We start from the raw sequence: 18,834 nt of genomic DNA, 5'->3' as shown, positions 1-18,834 counted from the left end.
AGAAATCCTTAGACAAAGTTGGTGCAATTATATATAAAAGTACATAACTTGAGGTATGTTCTTTTAAGGTCAATGTAGTTTTGTTGAGAATTAGTTTTTCAGTGATTATAGAAGGACTTATTATTTTTAAATAGTTCTACAAATTCAGTTTGTGTAATTGTAAGATTTTAGCAGATCCTTGAGGAAAAAAGTAAAAATAAATAAAATTATTTTAGTAACTATTATACTTGTTTTGTGTCCCTTGAAGCACTAGGCATGGGTTTTTAGATTACTCATATATTAATGGCATCTTAGTAAACTTGGTTACAGTTGGTAATACATGAGAATTACAATCTATTTGTATTTTTTATTTAAATTTGGTTTTGACTATTAAATTTAGTGTCATAGTGTCTTTAGATATTAATTAATAATGAAAAATTAGTCTTAATACTTTCTAATCATTGCCTTGAAAACAGAATTCCTTAACTGCCTCTTGCCTCTTGTTTTAATTCCATAGGAACAGTTGGATGTTGCTCTTTCCAAAATCTGCAAGAATTTTGACATTAACCATTACACCAAGGTTCAGCAGGCTTATCGACTTCTTGGAAAAACACAGGTTAGTTTTGAAAGAATGTTTGCTTTTTTCTTAATCAAGAATCTGTTGATCTCTAGGAGTGCTCAAGTCTGAATATTACTTATATAGTGTCCTTAAAAAGTTTCATTTAACAAAGTAAATTTTTATGCCATATGAATATAGGTTCTGTGTATGGAGTGTGATTAAAACATGACAGAAATTTGTTTTGAGCTATGAAAGTGTTTGTCAGGCTTAGTGTTTGCACACTTTTGTGTAGTTTTTCTTTAAAAGTGTTATGATAAGATAATTCAGTTGGAAGGGATGTGTAGTCTTTTACTTTAGCTCCTGATCCTGAGAATTTCTTAATGTGGAGCTTCATGGTTCTGAGATGGGCCAGCCTGTTTCCCTCAAAGTGGTATGTAAACTTTTGTGAAGTATGTTTATCTGAAAACAACTCCATTTCATTTATCAGATTTTTCAAAGGATTCTCTTGCTCTCTGAATGATGTCACTACTTCCTTGGTTTTACATTCTTTTAATGCTCAAGGAATTCCTTGAAAAATTTGCAACAAGGGTCATTGTTTGAAAAGTTAATTGTACCTTCTGCATGTGCATTTATCTATAAAACAGCTAAAAGTGATAGATGTAAATGTTTTCTTCCCTTTAATGGTCTCCTGTCTTAGATGGAGATCTAAGAATTTACCAAACCATTGAAACTCTGTTTACATTTTAAAGTCTGAATAAAGAAATTTGATTGTTTACTGTACTTAATTAATTTGTATGTCTTAAGCTACCAAGGAGAAATTACAAGATGATAGACACTTGGTAATTTTGGACATGTTTAAAGACCTTTGAAGATACAATTATAACTTCTAATTACCCTTATTAGACTAATTATTTTACTCCTTAAATATTTAGTAGCCCCTAACGTGTGCATTGCCCCAGGCACCTTGATATGGGCCCTCATCTATTTTATCTTATAGTAAGGGAAGCAAACATTAAAGAAATAAGTGGACAGGGTGTTGGGTTGTAACAAGTCCCATAAAAAAATAACATATCAGGGTAAATGGATAGAGACATGGAAGGTCCCAATTTGTGCAGGATAGTCAGGAAAGGTTTCTCTGAGAAGGTAACTATTGAGAAGCATCCTGAACAATGTAAGGGAATGCTGGCAGAGGGGATCCAAAGGTGTGATTATATATGACATGTCTAAAAAAGAGCAGGATGGATACCAATCATAAATACAAAGCAACAGAACAGTGTTCATGATGAATAATAGTGATCTTTGTGTTATATCTATAGCATCTATAATCTATAAAGATTTTTTTCCTATGTTTTTCAAATCCTTTGAAATACATTTATTTTAATAATATGAAATTATATATATATTTTTCTTTCCACAGACAGCAATGGATCAACTTCACATGCACTTCACTCAAGCCATTCATAATACTGTGTTTCAAGTTGTTCTTGGTTATGTGGAGCTATGTTCAGGAAACACAGATACAAAATTCCAAAAGCTGCAATATAAGGATCTCTGTACCGTATGTAGTAATTTAATTCTGATCATATTGCCTCTCTTTTAGTTTTAAATTCATATTCCATTTTTCATAGTATGTATTATTTGAGGATGCTACTGAAATAAAAAGAAGTGTCTTTGCCAAAAGTCTTTTTTTCCTCCCATATTGTTCTTTTTCTCATAATGGAAGATTCAGTCACACAAGTGATGAGATGGTACAGATTGATGGAGTGCAGTTGCTTCTAAATGGACTCTTTACTCTGTCATAGCTTCTTTTATCCTTTTCTTTTGGGCTCTTAATTCTCTACTGTGATTGCATCTAAGGTACTGCTAAGCAATCATCTTACCTGGTTTCCTGTATACACTTCCCATCAGTCTTTCCATGTGTATAAATGCTGTTTCTGTCAGGATCTGTAACCAATTTCTTTTCATTCTTAAAGAAACAGAGGTCTGTAGGAAATATAACCACAGGTGAAAAGTGAACTGAGTTGGGCTCTGTTCTAGAATTGGTCCTATTGTTGGATTGATGTAGGGTGTGAGGAAAAGAGAATGATGAACAACTGGGAGAACAGTGAGTGGTGTCATTTGTGTTTACAAAGAAGACAGATTTGTATTGGAGGGTTGTGAATTCTGTTTGATAACTATGAATGTTCATGGGGACTTGTGGAGGCAGTTGGATAAAAGAACTTAGGGAGATGAGAACTGAAGTGATAGAGTCATCAGAATCTAATTGTACTTAAAACCTTGATAAGAAGACTGGGGAAAGGAGTGTAAATAAAGGAGCCATGGGGCACTTGGGCCTTGTGACATTCAGGGATTAGGTAAGGAGGAGAGACTAGGAGAGGGTCAGAGAAAGAAAGCAGCTAGTGGGGGAGGGGAAGACTAGGAAATGGTGGAACAGCCTACAGAAGGAAGTATTTCAAGAAGAATTGACTGTAAACCTATGTCACTTGCTTCTGAGAGTCTGCATATGGTGATTATTACAGAATTGATCACTTGATTTGACAATGTGGTGGTCATTGTTAACCTTGGTCTCTTTAATTCTAGTTCAAGAATGTTTTGTGTCTCTCACTGGACGCATTCTTGAATCTTTTGTAACATCAACTCAGAAAATAATAGTTCTGGAAAGTAGATACCTATTTTCTACTGTAATTATGTCCAAGAATTAGTATAAAATTAAGCTACTCTTCATTCTTTAGTGAGTTTGTCAAAAGTGTAGGTTTTATGTTCATTGGGATCTAGAGAATCTAAGATCTTACTTGAGTTACAGTAAATATTCAGGAGGATGTGATTATATATGATAGATGAAGGATTAAGTTAATAATGGCAGTGGATGGTTGTTAATATAGCTAAAAAATGTCTTTTAAAAATCATTTCATATATCACGAGGACTCTTTCACAAATTTAATGATTATTAACTTAAAGTGGGATATAGTTTTATAATTCCATTTTTGAATATCCAGTTTTAAGTATAGCCATCATTTGTTAAATTTCAATGATTTTGAAATGTTATTCTTCTTTTATATATATACATATCTTATTTATATCAACCTAAGAAATTAGGTTGATAGTATATATTTTAAATTAAATATATAAGCAATCAATTTCATTTTTTTATTTAGTTAGTGTTGCTGTCATGAAGAGATGGTTTTGTTAAATGGTAAAGCAAGGGTCGCCTGAGTGGCTCAGTCAGTTAGGCAGCTGCCTTCTGCTCAGGTCATGATCCTGGGGTCCTGGGATCAAGCTCCGCATCAGGCTCGCTGCTTAGTGGGAAACCTGTTTCTCCCTCTCCCACTCCCCCTGCTTGTGTTCCCTCACTCGCTCTCTCTCTCTCTCTATTTTTTAAAAAAAATAGAAATAAAAAAAAGTAAAGCAGTTTATTACAAGTTAATGATTTCTCTGTTAAGCAGAAAATGACTTTTAATAATTGAAACAAACATTTTAAACAAATGACTTTTGTCTTTCAATCTTCTTTGGTTAAATCTGGTGTGTGTTTGTGTGTGTGGGTAGTGTACTTTATTACCATTAAACTTTTATGTGTTTTTAAAAGTCAAAGACATATTCGTGCTCCTGTTTCTTGAGAAAGTCCTCTGTACATTTATGTAATACAGAGTTGGAAGTTGTAATTACAAATGTTTATGAACAAAAATTCCTGCTTAAAGTGTTTACCACGGTTTTTTTTTTTTAATTTCTTTCACTGTTTTTCTTAAAGCTGACTACTGAAGTAGCTGTATGTATATTTAAATGGTCAGATAACAAAGGGTTTATCTTTATTGATTTTATTTTGAGTTAATGCTTGTTAAAATGACTCCAAGAAACATCTGGTAATTCTTTATAAAATTATCCATCTATGTGTGATAGTAGTGAGCTATATATAATTAAATTAAGGAAACAAGTGATTTATTAGTATACTAGAGCTGAGTCCTAGAACACCCCCCGCCCCAGAACAGCCAGAACGTATGTTATTTTTCATCGAATGCACTTGGACACTTCTGGTTTATATTCAAGGTGTGCTAAAACATTCGTTGGTGGAGTTTTGAAGAGGTGAGAAGAGTAGCAAATGTTGACAATGACTTCGTGGAGGAATTTCTTTTGAGGAAAAGATTTAACAGAATTAGGTATGGTGGGCTCTTTATGTTGAAAGAACAGACTTAGGAGAGCTGAACAGTGAGGTGAAGAATATGATGTGTTTTAGGATGGCCTGTTTTCTCTGCATAATTCTCAATAAAATTAAAGAAGTTCAGAAATTACCCCAGGCTTCTTAGAAGTATTTAAGTCAGTGCTGCCATAGGCAGACGGGGATGTGGATATCTCTTTGAAACCTAACTTAAGTTTTAATTTGTTTTATAATATTGAATCCTCGTTGGGATGTTTAAACCAGGGAAGATTAGGAAGAAATATTTCTCATCAGATTTGTTTATTTATTAGTTAGTTTGTTGAAAAGATGTAATCTTTCAGTAACTGAGTTCTATAAAGGAAGATGATTATTTCAGGAGAGGAAAATGGAAGCAGCCCTTAGAAATTTAATAAATAAACTGATGAAAGGAAATTAAACATGTTTTCCTGGTGAGAACACATACAAAGGATCTGGTATGGCACAGCTCAGGTGAGGATGATGAGTTGTGAAGGAGCCTTTTATTAAAAGAATGTAAAGTTCTTGATTTTTCAGTGTGTGACAATTGGGAATCATTTCAGCTCTGGTTAAAAGTAACTGAGAATACTTATGGAGGATGCGTTATTGGGAGAGTACATGTGGCAATGGAATGTCAGATAAGAAAGAAGCAAGAGCCCTTAGGAGATGCGTATAAGGTGTTGACTGGTAGATTTTAGAAATGAGAAAAGAGTTTAGGCATTTGGGAAGTTGGTTTTCTCTATATAATAGCAATATTTTGAAGGAAGTCCTTAATCATAGATAGAGCTTAAATATAACATTAAAAAAAATGAAATACATGAAATAGTATACTCATCAGAGCTGAGAGAGGGATGGAGTTCCTGTAAATGGGAACAATTTGTTTCCTTTAAATGGAAGGAGATTGGAAATGAAGCAATCTTGCCCTTGTTCATAGTATTATTTTAAACCACTCATACCCATCTATTACTAAGTGGACTAGAATGAAATTGAACTAAAGTTTTTTGATATCCTTTTACAAAGAAATCTGGGGCAAAATTAGCGTTCTGTTCCTGTTTACTCTGGTAAATCAAGAACTTCAGAGTTCTTAAGGACAGCAGCATCCTGTCCCATTAGGAGATTTCTGCCATTTGTGTCCTGTCAGCCATTGCTTCTGCGTTTAAAAGATTAGTTGGCTTTGAGCTTTTTGGAATTATTTTGTAATTGAATGTAATTACTTTACTTTCCTTACTAAACAATGTTTTCTGAATGATTTAATTAGAAGCACAGTTTTTCTTTTTATAGTTTTTCAGTCTGGTTTTCCTGTTTTTCTTAAAGGTATTGGTGTACAGTTGTTAGATCAGTAATTTAGGCTCTTTTAAAAATGTGTACAAATTTTTTGAAGCTCAAGTAAATGATAATTAGGAAAATCTTCAAACGAGAATTAAAACTCATTCATTTCTGGAAAGGGCCAACGTAAAGGGGCTTAGTGGTGATTTTATTTACTTAAAAAAAGTAAGCTTTGTTCATGATTGCATTTACATCAATGTCCCCCTCCCTACATATTGATATCAGTCTATGGAGAGATTTACAGACACCAAGTGGATGCTCTTTATTTAGTGACCTTGTAGAGGAACTTTTTGTAGGTTATTTAAAAGTTTATGAAGTATGCACCAATTAAAAAAAATTTTTTTTTACTATCTTTCGCAGGCTGTTGGATTTCCTGGGGAAGCTTATATTAAGATGTTAATTAGAATGTTATTGATTAATTTTATGATAATAGAGCTGACTAAAGCTGGCTGAAATTTTCCCAACCATTTTTCAGGTTTTCATTTCCAAATGAGCTTAATGAGTTTTGAGTTCTGTGTTTGAAATGAACTTCATGATGTAGTAGTAACTTTGGTGAAAAGCGGAGTTTTTTTAAGAAAAAAGCTTTTTTTAAAAAAAGATTTTATTTATTTATTTGACAAGGGAGAGACAGAGAGAGAGGGAACACAAACAGGGGGGAATGGGAGAAGGAGAAGCAAGCCTCCCACTGAACAGGGAGCCCTATTCACAGGGAGCTGGATTCCACCTGGGATCATGATCTGAGCAGAAGACAGCCGCTTAACTGACTGAGCCACCCAGATGCCCTGAAAAAACTTGATATCATTTCAGTATGTGTTTTCTCAGAGTCTGGCACATGGGAAGTGTTTGGTAAATGTTTCTTGTGTAAATTGGATTGCCCTTTTTGTCTCTAATTGGTGTGGTGTTGACACAGTTTAAATTTAAGTATGAGGGAAAGAAAACCAACATTGTACCCTTTTTGTGTGCCATGTGCTTCTTTTTGAGAAGCTTTTATTTAAGAGAGTGCAAGCAGAGCGGGGCAGGGGGAGGTAGGGAGGCTGTGGAATGGAGGGGCAGAGAGAGAGAATCTCAAGCAGACTCTGTGCCAAACATGGAGCCTGACCTGGGGCTCGATCTCACAACCCTGAGATCATACCTTGAGCCGAAATAAAGACTTGGACACTCAACTGACTGAGCCACCCAGGCACCCCTATGCCATGTACTTTTACAGGTGCTTTATGTGCATACATCACAGAAAGACAAACTGACTGCTGGCCTAACATTCCATTCTTCTAAGCTTTAAAATTTTCTTATAAGTAATATCTCTTGATGCTGAATTCAATGTCAGTTTTTTTGAGGGTTAGTAAATCTCTTTAGTAAGATCTCTGTTAAAGATATAGTTTATTGGGGTGCTTGGGTGGCTCAGTTGGTTAGGCGTCTGCCTTCGGCTCCGGTTGTGATCCCGGGGTCCTGGGATTGAGCCCTGCATCGGGCTCTCTGCTTAGCGGGGAGCCTGCTTCCCCCTCTCTCTCTCTGCCTCTCTGCTACTTGTGATCTCTGTCTCTCTCTGTCAAATAAATAAATAAAATCTTAAAAAAAAAAGATATAGTTTATTTTGATGTTCATATAGAAACCTAAAAACAAATTCCTCTTTTTGGTTAAAAGCATGTTTCTATTCCTAAATTCTCAGAGTTTTTTGTTATGAAGAATATACTATCTCTCATCAAACAATCATATTTTTACTTCTCTATAGAATTAACTGCCTCTTTATCCTTTTGCTGACTGTTTTCTGACTTAAACTAGTCTGGTATTTGTATGTTCTTATATTATTTGGAGTCTTTATGGAGTTAGAATGTGGATTATATAAGTAGTTGCACAAATTAAGCAGTCATTAATTAACATGTTTACTCTTAAAAATATACATATTTGAAATCATACAAGTAAAACACTAATTATGGAAAAATATACATAAGCAAAAAGAAAATAAAAATTAGTATTTATGCATGCAAAGCTGGTTCTTTTAATGTGTATGTAAGCAAATAGCTTTTAAAAGTAGGATTATGCTGTCCACACAGTTTTATAACATTTTTTCCCACTTTCTATGTTATAATTTTTCATTTCAGTAAATATGCTACCCACATAACTTTTAATAGTTTTATAGTATTTCAGTATAAGATCCCGTGGATTAATTAACCAGCTTCCTATTCTTAGTTACTTATTTTATTTCTAGCTTTTGTCATTATGAACAACACTGCAGTAAATATTCTTAAAGCTAAGTCTTTGCACACGTCTTTATTTAGCATAAGTGATGAGAAATAAAATTGCATTGTCGAAGACTTTGCATTTATAGGGCTTTTGGTTCATTTTTCCAAAATTGCCCTCTAGAAATTGTGTCTTAATTTATACTCCTCATCAGCGATGTCTGCTTTTATCCCTTTCCCTGTACACATGAATGCTGATTATTTTGTATTTATTAGCTTAATTGTCAGATACCAGAAGGTAGCATATCAAGAATAATTTATATTGTTTCTCACTCAGGCATATTTAGGATGTGAAGGAAATTAAATTGGGACATTTATTTGATTGTTGGGTTAATTTGGTTGATTTGTTGGATAGGTAAGTAGACCTTTTCTCTTATTGGAAGGTACAAATTTGAATATTTGTTCAATGAGAGAAGTCTTTTCAGTTAGAAGAGTAATACTATACATTTCCTTGAGTTGCTTCCTCAGGTCAGTTTTAGAATACTCCAAACAATAAAGCTGTCAGATTTATTATCACATATTTGTACCACCACCACCACTCATGTATTTTCATATATATGAATATATATTGATTTCTGTATATTTAAGATTAAAAAAAAACCTAGGTTTTGGTAATATTTTAAAATTCAAAACTTAATGATCGAAACATAGGTAAGGAACAGTTTTCTCTGTTATTTACTCTTTGGACTATCAAGAGCCATGAAGGGTCTGAAATTTATCCTACTTAGAAACTGACAAGCTTGCCCCTTACCCTTTCATGGATGCTGGCATAGGACACAAGACTCCATTTTCTTAATAGTCTGACTTGCTAAGCATAAACCAGTCCCCTTATCATCACTCAGCATTTGTTAATCAAGTAATCGGTTCAGCTCAACAAGGATAGATAAGGTTTACAGAATTTACAACCCAGTAAGGTGTCACATTAATTATGATTGTTCAAGTGTGAAAGTTCAAACAACATAAAGTGTTATTGGGGTCAACACAGTTCTTTAAGGGATCTAAGGAAGGCAAAATTGTATCTTATTGTTAAGAGGAGCCTGCAAGTTCTGAAGGTCTTGGATTTCAACAGGCGCAGTGGGTTGGCTGGGTCCTGGGGGTTGTTAGGAAATAATCTGAGCAATGACAAAAGAGGAGGAGAGCATGGGCAGGTGAAAGGAATTATAGGTTGTCTGGCTTGGTTTAACTGGATTTTCAGTGCGCAGATTTGGTTGTTTTCAGTGTTTTCTGGGACTCAGTAGTGCCTCTGGAGTGCATGCTTCGGGCTGTAATTATCTGGGTATCCAGTCTTCCTTCTTTGGGTGGAAATGGAAGGGTTTCTTGGTTACTTGAAACTGGCTCAGGTGTGGCAAGGCACCTGGGCTGCCCATGTCTAAGACCCTGTCAGTGTAATGTAGATTGCTGGGCTGTGTGTGTGTGTGTGTGTGTGTGTGTGTGTGTGTGTGTGTATGTGTTGTAGGGGAGGGTTGGGAGTAAATGTTAAAGAACCAACCTTTTTTTAGAGCATGGCATGCACTGCCAGCAGAAACAAAAAAGAACTTACGGTAGAAAGCCATTCTTGAGATCTGTCAAGAAACCCTATTTTTAAAATATATATGTTATTTATTTATTTACTTGAGAGAGAGAGAGGGAGAGTGAGAGAGAGAGAGAGAGAGAGAGAGGACGAGCAGGGGCAGAAGGAGAGGGAGAAGCAGGCTCTCCACTGAGCAGAGAGCGGGCCTGAGGCCTGACATGAGGCTTGATCCCAGGACCCTCTGATCATGACCTGAGCCAAAGGCCTGAACCACCCAGGCATCCGGAGAAACCCTATTTTTAATTTGATGGTTTTTACATTTTAATACTGCCCCCTTTTTGGTGATAATCTCAGTTTAGGGGTTCACAACATTTTTTCAGTTGTAATTTGGGAAAAGTAAATGATGTGTTCTTATTATACCTGCTTTGCTTATTTTATAGTATTAAGCTGTCTATTTGATTCAGGCCATTTAATGGCAATTTGGAAAAACCTAAGAATGTGTTAAAGGAGACCCTTCTGTTGCACAGTTTAGCACTTCCCAAGGAATTTTGCTCCTTAGTTCCAAGGTGATAGTTACTTAGTTACTTACTTAGTTCCAGCGGTTTAAAGGAGATCCTTCTGTTTCACAGTTTAGCACTTCACAAGCAGTTTCACAAAGTGCTAGTCACTTAGTTCCAAGTTAGCATCATTTATATTATTACAGATAAATACGATTTCGTGGGTATATGTAATTTTAGTATTAATGATAAAGTGCCTGGGAAATGAGAGTGACTTTTTTTTTTTTTTAACCATGAAATGCTTGTGTTTTTAAATCATGAATGGATCTAGTTTGGTACAAGGAAAGTTTTGCTATAGCTTATGTGTATTATTGTCTTTGGAGAATCATAGTGTTTTTTTAAAAATTTTATTTATTTTAAAAGACTTTATTCACTTATTTGAGAGAGAGACAGAAATGGTGATAGAGAACATGAGTGGGGAGGAGAGGGAGAAGCAGGCTTCCTTCTGAGCAGGGAGTCCGATGGGGCTCAATCCCAGGACCCTGGGATCATGACCTGAGCCAAAGGCAGATGCTAACCAACTAAGCCACCAAGCTGCCCTGAGTCCTAGTGTTTAAAGCTTCAGAGAGAATGTAAGTTATGTGCTTTATCCCTAGGGGTGTTGAGATAAATGAAACCATATTATAGCATCATAACCAAGTAAGTCACAAAGTTGGGTCCCAAACCCAAACGTGTGCTATCCACTCCACTATACTGTGCACATCTCTGGCTTCCAATGTCTGTAAAGTACTGAAGCTGTTCATATTTTGTCCAAGCTTGGCCCTTATTGAAGTAATTAGAGGTTGGAAAGATCTTGTAATAGCTTGGCCCAGACACTTATTTAGGTCCAGAGTTCAGCCTCCCTAGAGATGTTTTTGGCTCCTGGGCCTAGTGCCGACTGGATCTGCAGCATATTTCCTGAAGCCTTTCCCAGACAAGCAGTAGTCTTCCACCAGCTTCTGGTGCTAGAGTGCACAAAGCTAACAGCATTCATCTGAAGATACTGCTAACTCTTTGTTGTTTTTTTGAAATCCATCTATCAGTGTGTGTATGACGTTGGGGATGGGGGATGGCAGTGCTGGGAGTTTTGGATCCCTGTGAGGATGCCAAGACATCTGTTCCCTTTATGTTTGTCAGGATGTGATTAGAGTGCTAAATCAAAGTGAAACAAGAACAAAAAATACCTTAAGGATACTCCTTAAGAATTTTTATTTTGACGTTCTATTTTAAAAATCATCTAACTGAAATTTTTGTAGGTATTTGGTAATAGAGGTTTCTGATGAGTGTATAAGCAAATTAATAAGTATTAAAAAGCTAAATCTGTCGTCCTCCTTTTTTTCATATGTACCACTTACCTCTGCACTTAAGCAACTTTTAAAAGATGACATATTTTTTCGTTGTGTGCTTCAGATTAGAAAAGAACTGTTTCACGTTCTTTGAAAATGGCCTCTAGATTCTTTTTTTTTTTTTTTTAAGATTTTATTTATTTATTTGACAGAGATGACAAGTAGGCAGAGAGGCAGGCAGAGAGAGAGGAGGAAGCAGCCTCCTTGCTCAATCCCAGGACCTTGAGATCATCACCTGAGCTGTAGGCAAAGGCTTTAACCCACTGAGCCATCCAGGTGCCCCTGGCCTCTAGATTCTTACTTATTGTTTATAATTAAGGCTGAGATGTTGCTAGTTTTACTTAAGCTGATTTCATCCTTTTTATTTTGACCAGGTAGGTTGGTTGAGGTGGCTAAACAGCAGAAGTGGAGGGTGCAAAGTGTTATTCTTTGCCAACATAGAAATAGGATATCATATCTGTGGGTTTTTTGAAAGTGTTAAGATTTGATTAAGAAGCCTATTTTGATTTGAATAGTGAAGCAGAGTGGAAATGCTGTTTTGGACTTTTTACATTATAACATCCCGATTTGTGAATATTCTCCAAATCCTGCCCCCTAGGATATTTGTTACTTTTTATAATCCTCAGAGTTACTAGACATGGATGTTATCTGTATAGAGGTTATATATTTAAAAAATTATATTACTTAAAATATTCTTTTCTGCATGTTTTTTGAGATATTTCTAAAATCCTATACTTTTTTTTCTTTCCCACTCACCTCACAACTTTTGCTAAATAAATGGACACTACTAGTTTTTAGCTAAAAAATGACAGTGGAAAATAGCTCTAGAGCACAGATAAATATTTGATCATTAAATTTCTATTTCCTGTATATTCTTAGGTATTAAAACAGAACTTAAAGACATGTTGTTTTAGTTCGTTGGGGGTGTCTCACTGTGAATATTTTCAAAATGGATCAATTTAAGACTTTCATTGCTATTATTGATAAGTGACATGAACATGGTACTGGATTTGATTAGAGCATGGCACTCACCTGCCTTAGTATTTCTGGTCTTATCCTAAACAAATCATCCCTAAATGGGGACTTGAACTGAGATGAAGCATTAGGTGTTTAGTAATTGGTGGGTGGATTAAACTAATGATGAGGTAGGCAGATCCAGGAATCTCTAACTCTGTTTTATGAAAGGTGAAACTTTGGTTCCCAGTGGTTTATTGTGTAAGAGCATGTGACCGCTAAGTTGTGGAACTAGTGCTGCCTGGATCCAGGGCTTCCAACTCTTTCTCTAGACTTCTCTCTATTATGCCCTGCTGGTATGAAGAAGGATAGATGCCTGAGGCAAGTTTCATGGGCTGTTAATTCAGAAACTCAGATTCTCTGCTTGTTCTTTTATTTTTTGATAACTTATGCAATTATTGGCTTATTTGTCTTTTTTAAAAAATTTCCTTTGTTATAGTTATGATTCACCCGTGTCCATGTGATAAGACTCTCTACTTGAAGTTTAGAGGTGATTTTTATGAATCGATGAGAGAACACTAGTTGTGAATGATTTTAGTAATAAGGTGTTAAAAGCATGAGAAGCATTTGTAGCTTTGAGAGTCCATACCAGTTGGTTGCATGGTACAGAGGGAAGTGGTTTTTGGATTCCAGTTTTAAAATGAAATGACACTTTTAAACTTATTGACAGCATGGTCTTCACATGCAGCAATTAGTACATCTGGGCTTAAATGTTTTGAAAACAGTATTATTTTTTAAATCTATTCCACCTTGTCCCCTTTCTTCAAACTATGTATTGTGTATATATTTAGTACAATGAATCTCTACATTTGTTTCTATCTTAGAATATAAATTTAGGCAAGAGTCATCTTGTTATCCGGTGCTCAGTACATCATAGTCTTATGTTTGTAGACATGAACATATTTGTGAAGATAATATAATTTGTATTCTTTTGGAAGACTTCTAGGCATGTATAGTGGTGTAGCTAGATGTGTGAATAATTTACACTTGGATCCGTTCGGTGAGAAAAAACTTGCTATGATTTCAATAATTTCAACTTTTTTTTGGAAAAGAATTTACATATACATCTTCGTGTATCTCATCCAAACCCATTAAATTTGAGCAAATCATCAAGAGGTAACATAGGAAAGAATGTCCTTTCCTCGAATAAATAAGCAAATAATGTAGCTAGACAGTGGCTGAGTGGAAAGTAGAAGGTAGTAGTAGTTCTAAGATTCAATTTTCTGGTTTGTTAAACTGTGACAAGTATAATAAAAATTAATTGGTGAACTATAACACAGTTATTTGTATAGTCAGAATTTTTCTTTGGGAAGAAATAAGATTAACAATGTCTTCCTTTTATCTACCCAAAGGAATGTTGGGATATAGTTAGATTAAATTTATTTGCATAATATAAATATAAATTTATGTAAAGTTGATTTTATGAAGGTGAAAATAATTGAGTTATAGAAGAATACCTTTATTCAGGTGAATGATTGCTGAGTTGCAGCCCAGAACTTTTTTGTGATTTTTTTTTCTTTTCTTTGCCCTCTGCTTTTAGCTTTTTCCTGAACTCATGCATCAGTATCAAGTTTTTATTATATGTATGTGCTATAAAAGATACATAATGATGAGATAAAAATAAACCAAGGCGGAGGGGGGAGCAGAGGGAATCAAGACTGGTTGGTTGTAAAGGTGGTAATTTAAAAAGTAAACATGAAGTGTAAACATAAAAAATTACTCCAAAATTATGACATAAGTATGGGAAATATTTTATATTAATCTCTGCAAGCCATGTGTACATCTGGATGGTCATTCTAATTCTTCTGTGGATACGTACCTATAGCCAGTGTGGTAAGTTTAGAGAAGTGTCACTTCCTCTTAATGATTCTTCCATTTCATCCCCAACCCCACCTGGTAAAGGTAACTAACTTCAGTGTTTTCTTGTTTATTTTCCCTCTGTTTATTTTTGTCATGATATCAGATATATGCATTAAATTTTTTCTTTTTCTTATATATATATAATTTTAAATACATATGTTATATATGTATTGTGTATATAACTTATATGTTACACATATAATTAAAAATTTTTCCCTTTCTCATATATGTGTATCATCAAGTTAATTTTTTAAAAATTTTAATTCCATTATCATTAACATACAAGGTGGTATTAGTTTCAGGTGTACAATATAGTGATTCAGCAATTCAATACTTAGTGCTCATTAAGATAAGTGTACTTTTATTTATTTATTTATTTATTTATTGAGAGCAGGAGGAGGGAGGGGGATAGGGAGAGAGAGTCTTAAGCAGGTTCAATCTCATGACCTGAGCCGAAACCAAGAGTCGGATGCTTAACTGACTGAGCCACCCAGGCGCCCCCAAGATAAATGTACTCTTAATCCCCTTCACCTATTTCACTCATCTGCTCACCCACCTCCCCTCTTTGATGGAGGTAGAGAATATAATGCTAAGTGAAATCTGTCTGTCAGAGAAAAAAATTTATGTGGACTATTAGAAAAGAATGGATGAACAAAGGGAAAAAAAAAAAGAGACAGACCCCAAAACAGAACCTTAACTATAGAGAACAAAAAGATAGTTACCAGGAGAAACTTTTTTTTAGTTAAAAAAAATTTAAATATGCATGTATCATTTAAATATGCATGCATTATTTTTCATAGTTGTATAGTACTTTTTTGGTTTATGGACAGTAGTTTATTCAGCCAGTCTCCTGGTTGGACATTTAGATAGATTCCAGTATTTTGCAGTTACAAATAATCCTTCACAATGTATAACCTTGTGCATATATATTTTTGCCTTGTTTCAGGCAAACAATGCCTGAAACAAATTCTTAGAAGTAAGATTGCTGGGTCAAAGGGAACATATAGATGTAGTTTTGTGAAACAATGCCAAATTCCCTTCCTTAGGATTATATCATTTTTCATTCCCACCAGCAATGTATGATGGTACTTTCTCTCAGCTTTGACAACAGAATATATAGAGTGTCAAAGATAAACAAAGCCAAATACTAAATCAAAGTTTTATGGACAGATTTTCAACCCCTAATATACTGTTGAAATAGGGCAAAGAATCCACTGTGAACCAGGCTCAACTTCCATTTGTACAGAGGTGACTGAACGTTTTAAAGGGAGAGGGATGAGGCGACGCTCAGAGTCAGGGAATGAAAAATTACAGAAAACAGGAATTGGGGCTTAGTCCCTGTGAAGCCCATCTTATTACACTTTTCTTCAGTCTAATTGCATTGGCTAGTACTTTCAGAACATTGTTAAATAGTGGTGGGGATAGTGAGCAGCCTTGTCTTATTCCTGATCTGGACCATAGTAGGTGTGCTGTAGTTTCCTTATCTTAAAGAAATATCCATCCATTTTAGTTTTTTTTTATGAGTTATTATGAGGAACAGCTGTTGAATTTTGTCAGACGGTTTATTCCAGTATCTATTAGGATAATCATTTGGTTTTTCTTGTTAGACTGTTAATATGGTGAGTTATATTAATAGATTTGTTGGATTGAACCATACTGCCATTCTTGGCATAAACCCAACACAGGTAGTCTGGCTCAAAGCTTAACAACTCCTTTATTTCACTACTTCCTAGTTGAATTTCAGAAATTTGACATGTTTGCACAAAAGTGAACTGAGCCATACAAGTTTATGTTTTTATTAATTGCTTGATGAATTTTTTTTTAATTTTTAAAATTTATTTTCAGCGTAACAGTATTTATTGTTTTTGCACCACATCCAGTGCTCCATGCAATCCGTGCCCTCTCCAATACCCACCACCTGTTTCCCCCAACCTCCCACCCCCCACCCTTTCAAATCCCTCAGATTGTTTTTCAGAGTACATAGTCTCTCATGGTTCATCTCCCCTTCCAGTTTCCCTCAACTCCCTTCTCCTCTCTAACTCCCCATGTCCTCCATGCTATTTGTTATGCTCCACAAATAAGTGAAACCATATGATAATTGACTCTCTCTGCTTGACTTATTTCACTCAGCATAATCTCTTCCAGTCCCGTCCATGTTGCTACAAAAGTTGGGTATTCATCCTTTCTGATGGAGGCATAATACTCCATAGTGTATATGGACCACATCTTCCTTATCCATTTGTCCGTTGAAGGGCATCTTGGTTCTTTCCATAGTTTGGCGACCGTGGCCATTGCTGCTATAAACATTGGGGTACAGATGGCCCTTCTTTTCATGACATCTGCATCCTTGGGGTAAATACCCAGGAGTGCAATTGCAGGGTCATAGGGAAGCTCTATTTTTAATTTCTTGAGGAATCTCCACACTGTTCTCCAAAGTGGCTGCACCATCTTGCATTCCCACCAACAGTGTAAGAGGGTCCCCTTTCTCCACATCTTCTTCTACACCTGTTGTTTACTGTCTTGTTGATTTTGGCCATTCTAACTGGTGTAAGGTGGTATCTCAATGTGGTTTTAATTTGAATCTCTCTGATGGCTAGGATGATGAACATTTTTTCATGTGTCTGATAGCCATTTGTATGTCTTCACTGTAGAAGTATCTGTTCATATCTTCTGCCCATTTTTTTATATTTTTGTCTATTTTGTGTGTGTTGCATTTGAGGAGTTCTTTATAGATCCTGGATATCAACCTTTTGTCTGTAGTGTCATTTGCAAATATCTTCTCCCATTCCGTGGGTTGCCTCTTTGTTTTGTTGACTGTTTCCTTTGCTGTGCAGAAGCTTTTGATTTTGATGAGGTCCCAAAAGTTCATTTTCGCTTTTGTTTCCTTTGCCTTTGGAGACATATCATGAAAGAAGTTGCTGTGGCTGATATCAAAGAGATTACTGCCTATATTCTCCTCTAGGATTCTGATGGATTCCTGTCTCATGTTGAGGTCTTTTATCCATTTTGAGTTTATCTTTGTGTACGGTGTAAGAGAATGGTCAAGTTTCATTCTTCTACATATAGATGCCCAATTTTCCCAGCACCATTTATTGAAGAGACCGTCTTTTTTCCACTGTATATTTTTTCCTGTTTTGTCAAAGATTATTTGACCATAGAGTTGAGGGCTCTCTACTATCTGGGCTCTCTACTCTATTCCACTGGTCTATGTGTCTGTTTTTATGCCAGTACCTTGCTGTTTGGTGATCACAGCTTTGTAGTAAAGCTTGAAATCAGGTAACATGATGCCCCCAGTTTTATTTTTGTTTTTCAACATATCCTTAGTGATTCGGGGTCTCTTCTGATTCCATACAAATTTTTGGATTATTTGCTCCAGCTCTTTGAAAAATACCGGTGGAATTTTGATCGGAATGGCATTAAAAATATAGATTGCCCTAGGCAGTACAGACATTTTAACAATGTTTATTCTTCCAATCCAAGAGCATGGAATGGTCTTCCATCTTTTGTGTCTTCTTCAGTTTCTTGCATGAGTGTTCTGTAGTTCCTCGAGTACAGACCCTTTACCTCTTTGGTTAGGTTTATTCCCAGGTATCTTATGGTTCTTGGTGCTATAGTAAATGGAATTAATTCTCTAATTTCCCTTTCTGTATTTTCATTGTTAGTGTATAAGAAAGCCACTGACTTCTGTACATTGACTTTGTATCCTGCCACGTTGCTGAATTGTTGTGTGAGTTCTAGTAGTTTGGGGGTGGAGTCTTTTGGGTTTTCCATATAAAGAATCATGTCATCTGCGAAGAGAGAGAGTTTGACTTCTTCATGGCCAATTTCGATACCTTTTATTTCTCTTTGTTGTCTGATTGCTGTTGCTAGGACTTCTAATACTGTGTTGAACAAGAGTGGTGAAAGTGGGCATCCTTGTCGTGTTCCTGATCTTAACGGGAAGGCTGCAGGCTTTTTCCCATGGAGGATGATATTTGCTGTGGGTCTTTCATAGATAGATTTGATGAAGTTCAGGAATGTTCCCTCTATCCCTATACTTTGAAGTGTTTTAATCAGGAACGGATGCTGGGTTTTGTCAAATGCTTTTTCTGCATCATTGAGAGGACCATGTGGTTCTTCTCTCTTCTCTTTTTAGTTTGTCCTATCACATTGATTGATTTGCGAATGTTGAACAATCCTTGTAGCCCAGGGATGAATCCCACCTGGTCATGGTGGATAATCTTTTTAATGTGCTGTTGGGTCCTGTTTGCTAGGATCTTGTTGAGAATCTTAGCATCCATATTCATCAGTGATATTGGTCTG

At 35.6% G+C, this 18,834-nt stretch overlaps 1 protein-coding gene across 1 annotated transcript in view; it reads left to right on the top strand.

The window, feature by feature from the left end:
- Positions 1-18,834, top strand: part of VPS50 (VPS50 subunit of EARP/GARPII complex) — a 125,785-nt gene that overhangs the window by 38,124 nt on the left and 68,827 nt on the right. The window contains exons 12-13 of the mRNA XM_059396840.1: positions 497-595; positions 1,956-2,096. Of these exons, the coding sequence (XP_059252823.1) occupies positions 497-595; positions 1,956-2,096 (240 nt within the window). The remainder of the gene's footprint in view (positions 1-496; positions 596-1,955; positions 2,097-18,834) is intronic.

This window comes from Mustela nigripes, chromosome 4, assembly GCF_022355385.1.
Source record: "Mustela nigripes isolate SB6536 chromosome 4, MUSNIG.SB6536, whole genome shotgun sequence".
NCBI classification, from domain to species: domain Eukaryota; kingdom Metazoa; phylum Chordata; class Mammalia; order Carnivora; family Mustelidae; genus Mustela; species Mustela nigripes.
The sequence above is the reverse complement of the archived record's forward strand: the minus strand, read 5'-3'. Positions and strand labels throughout refer to the sequence as shown.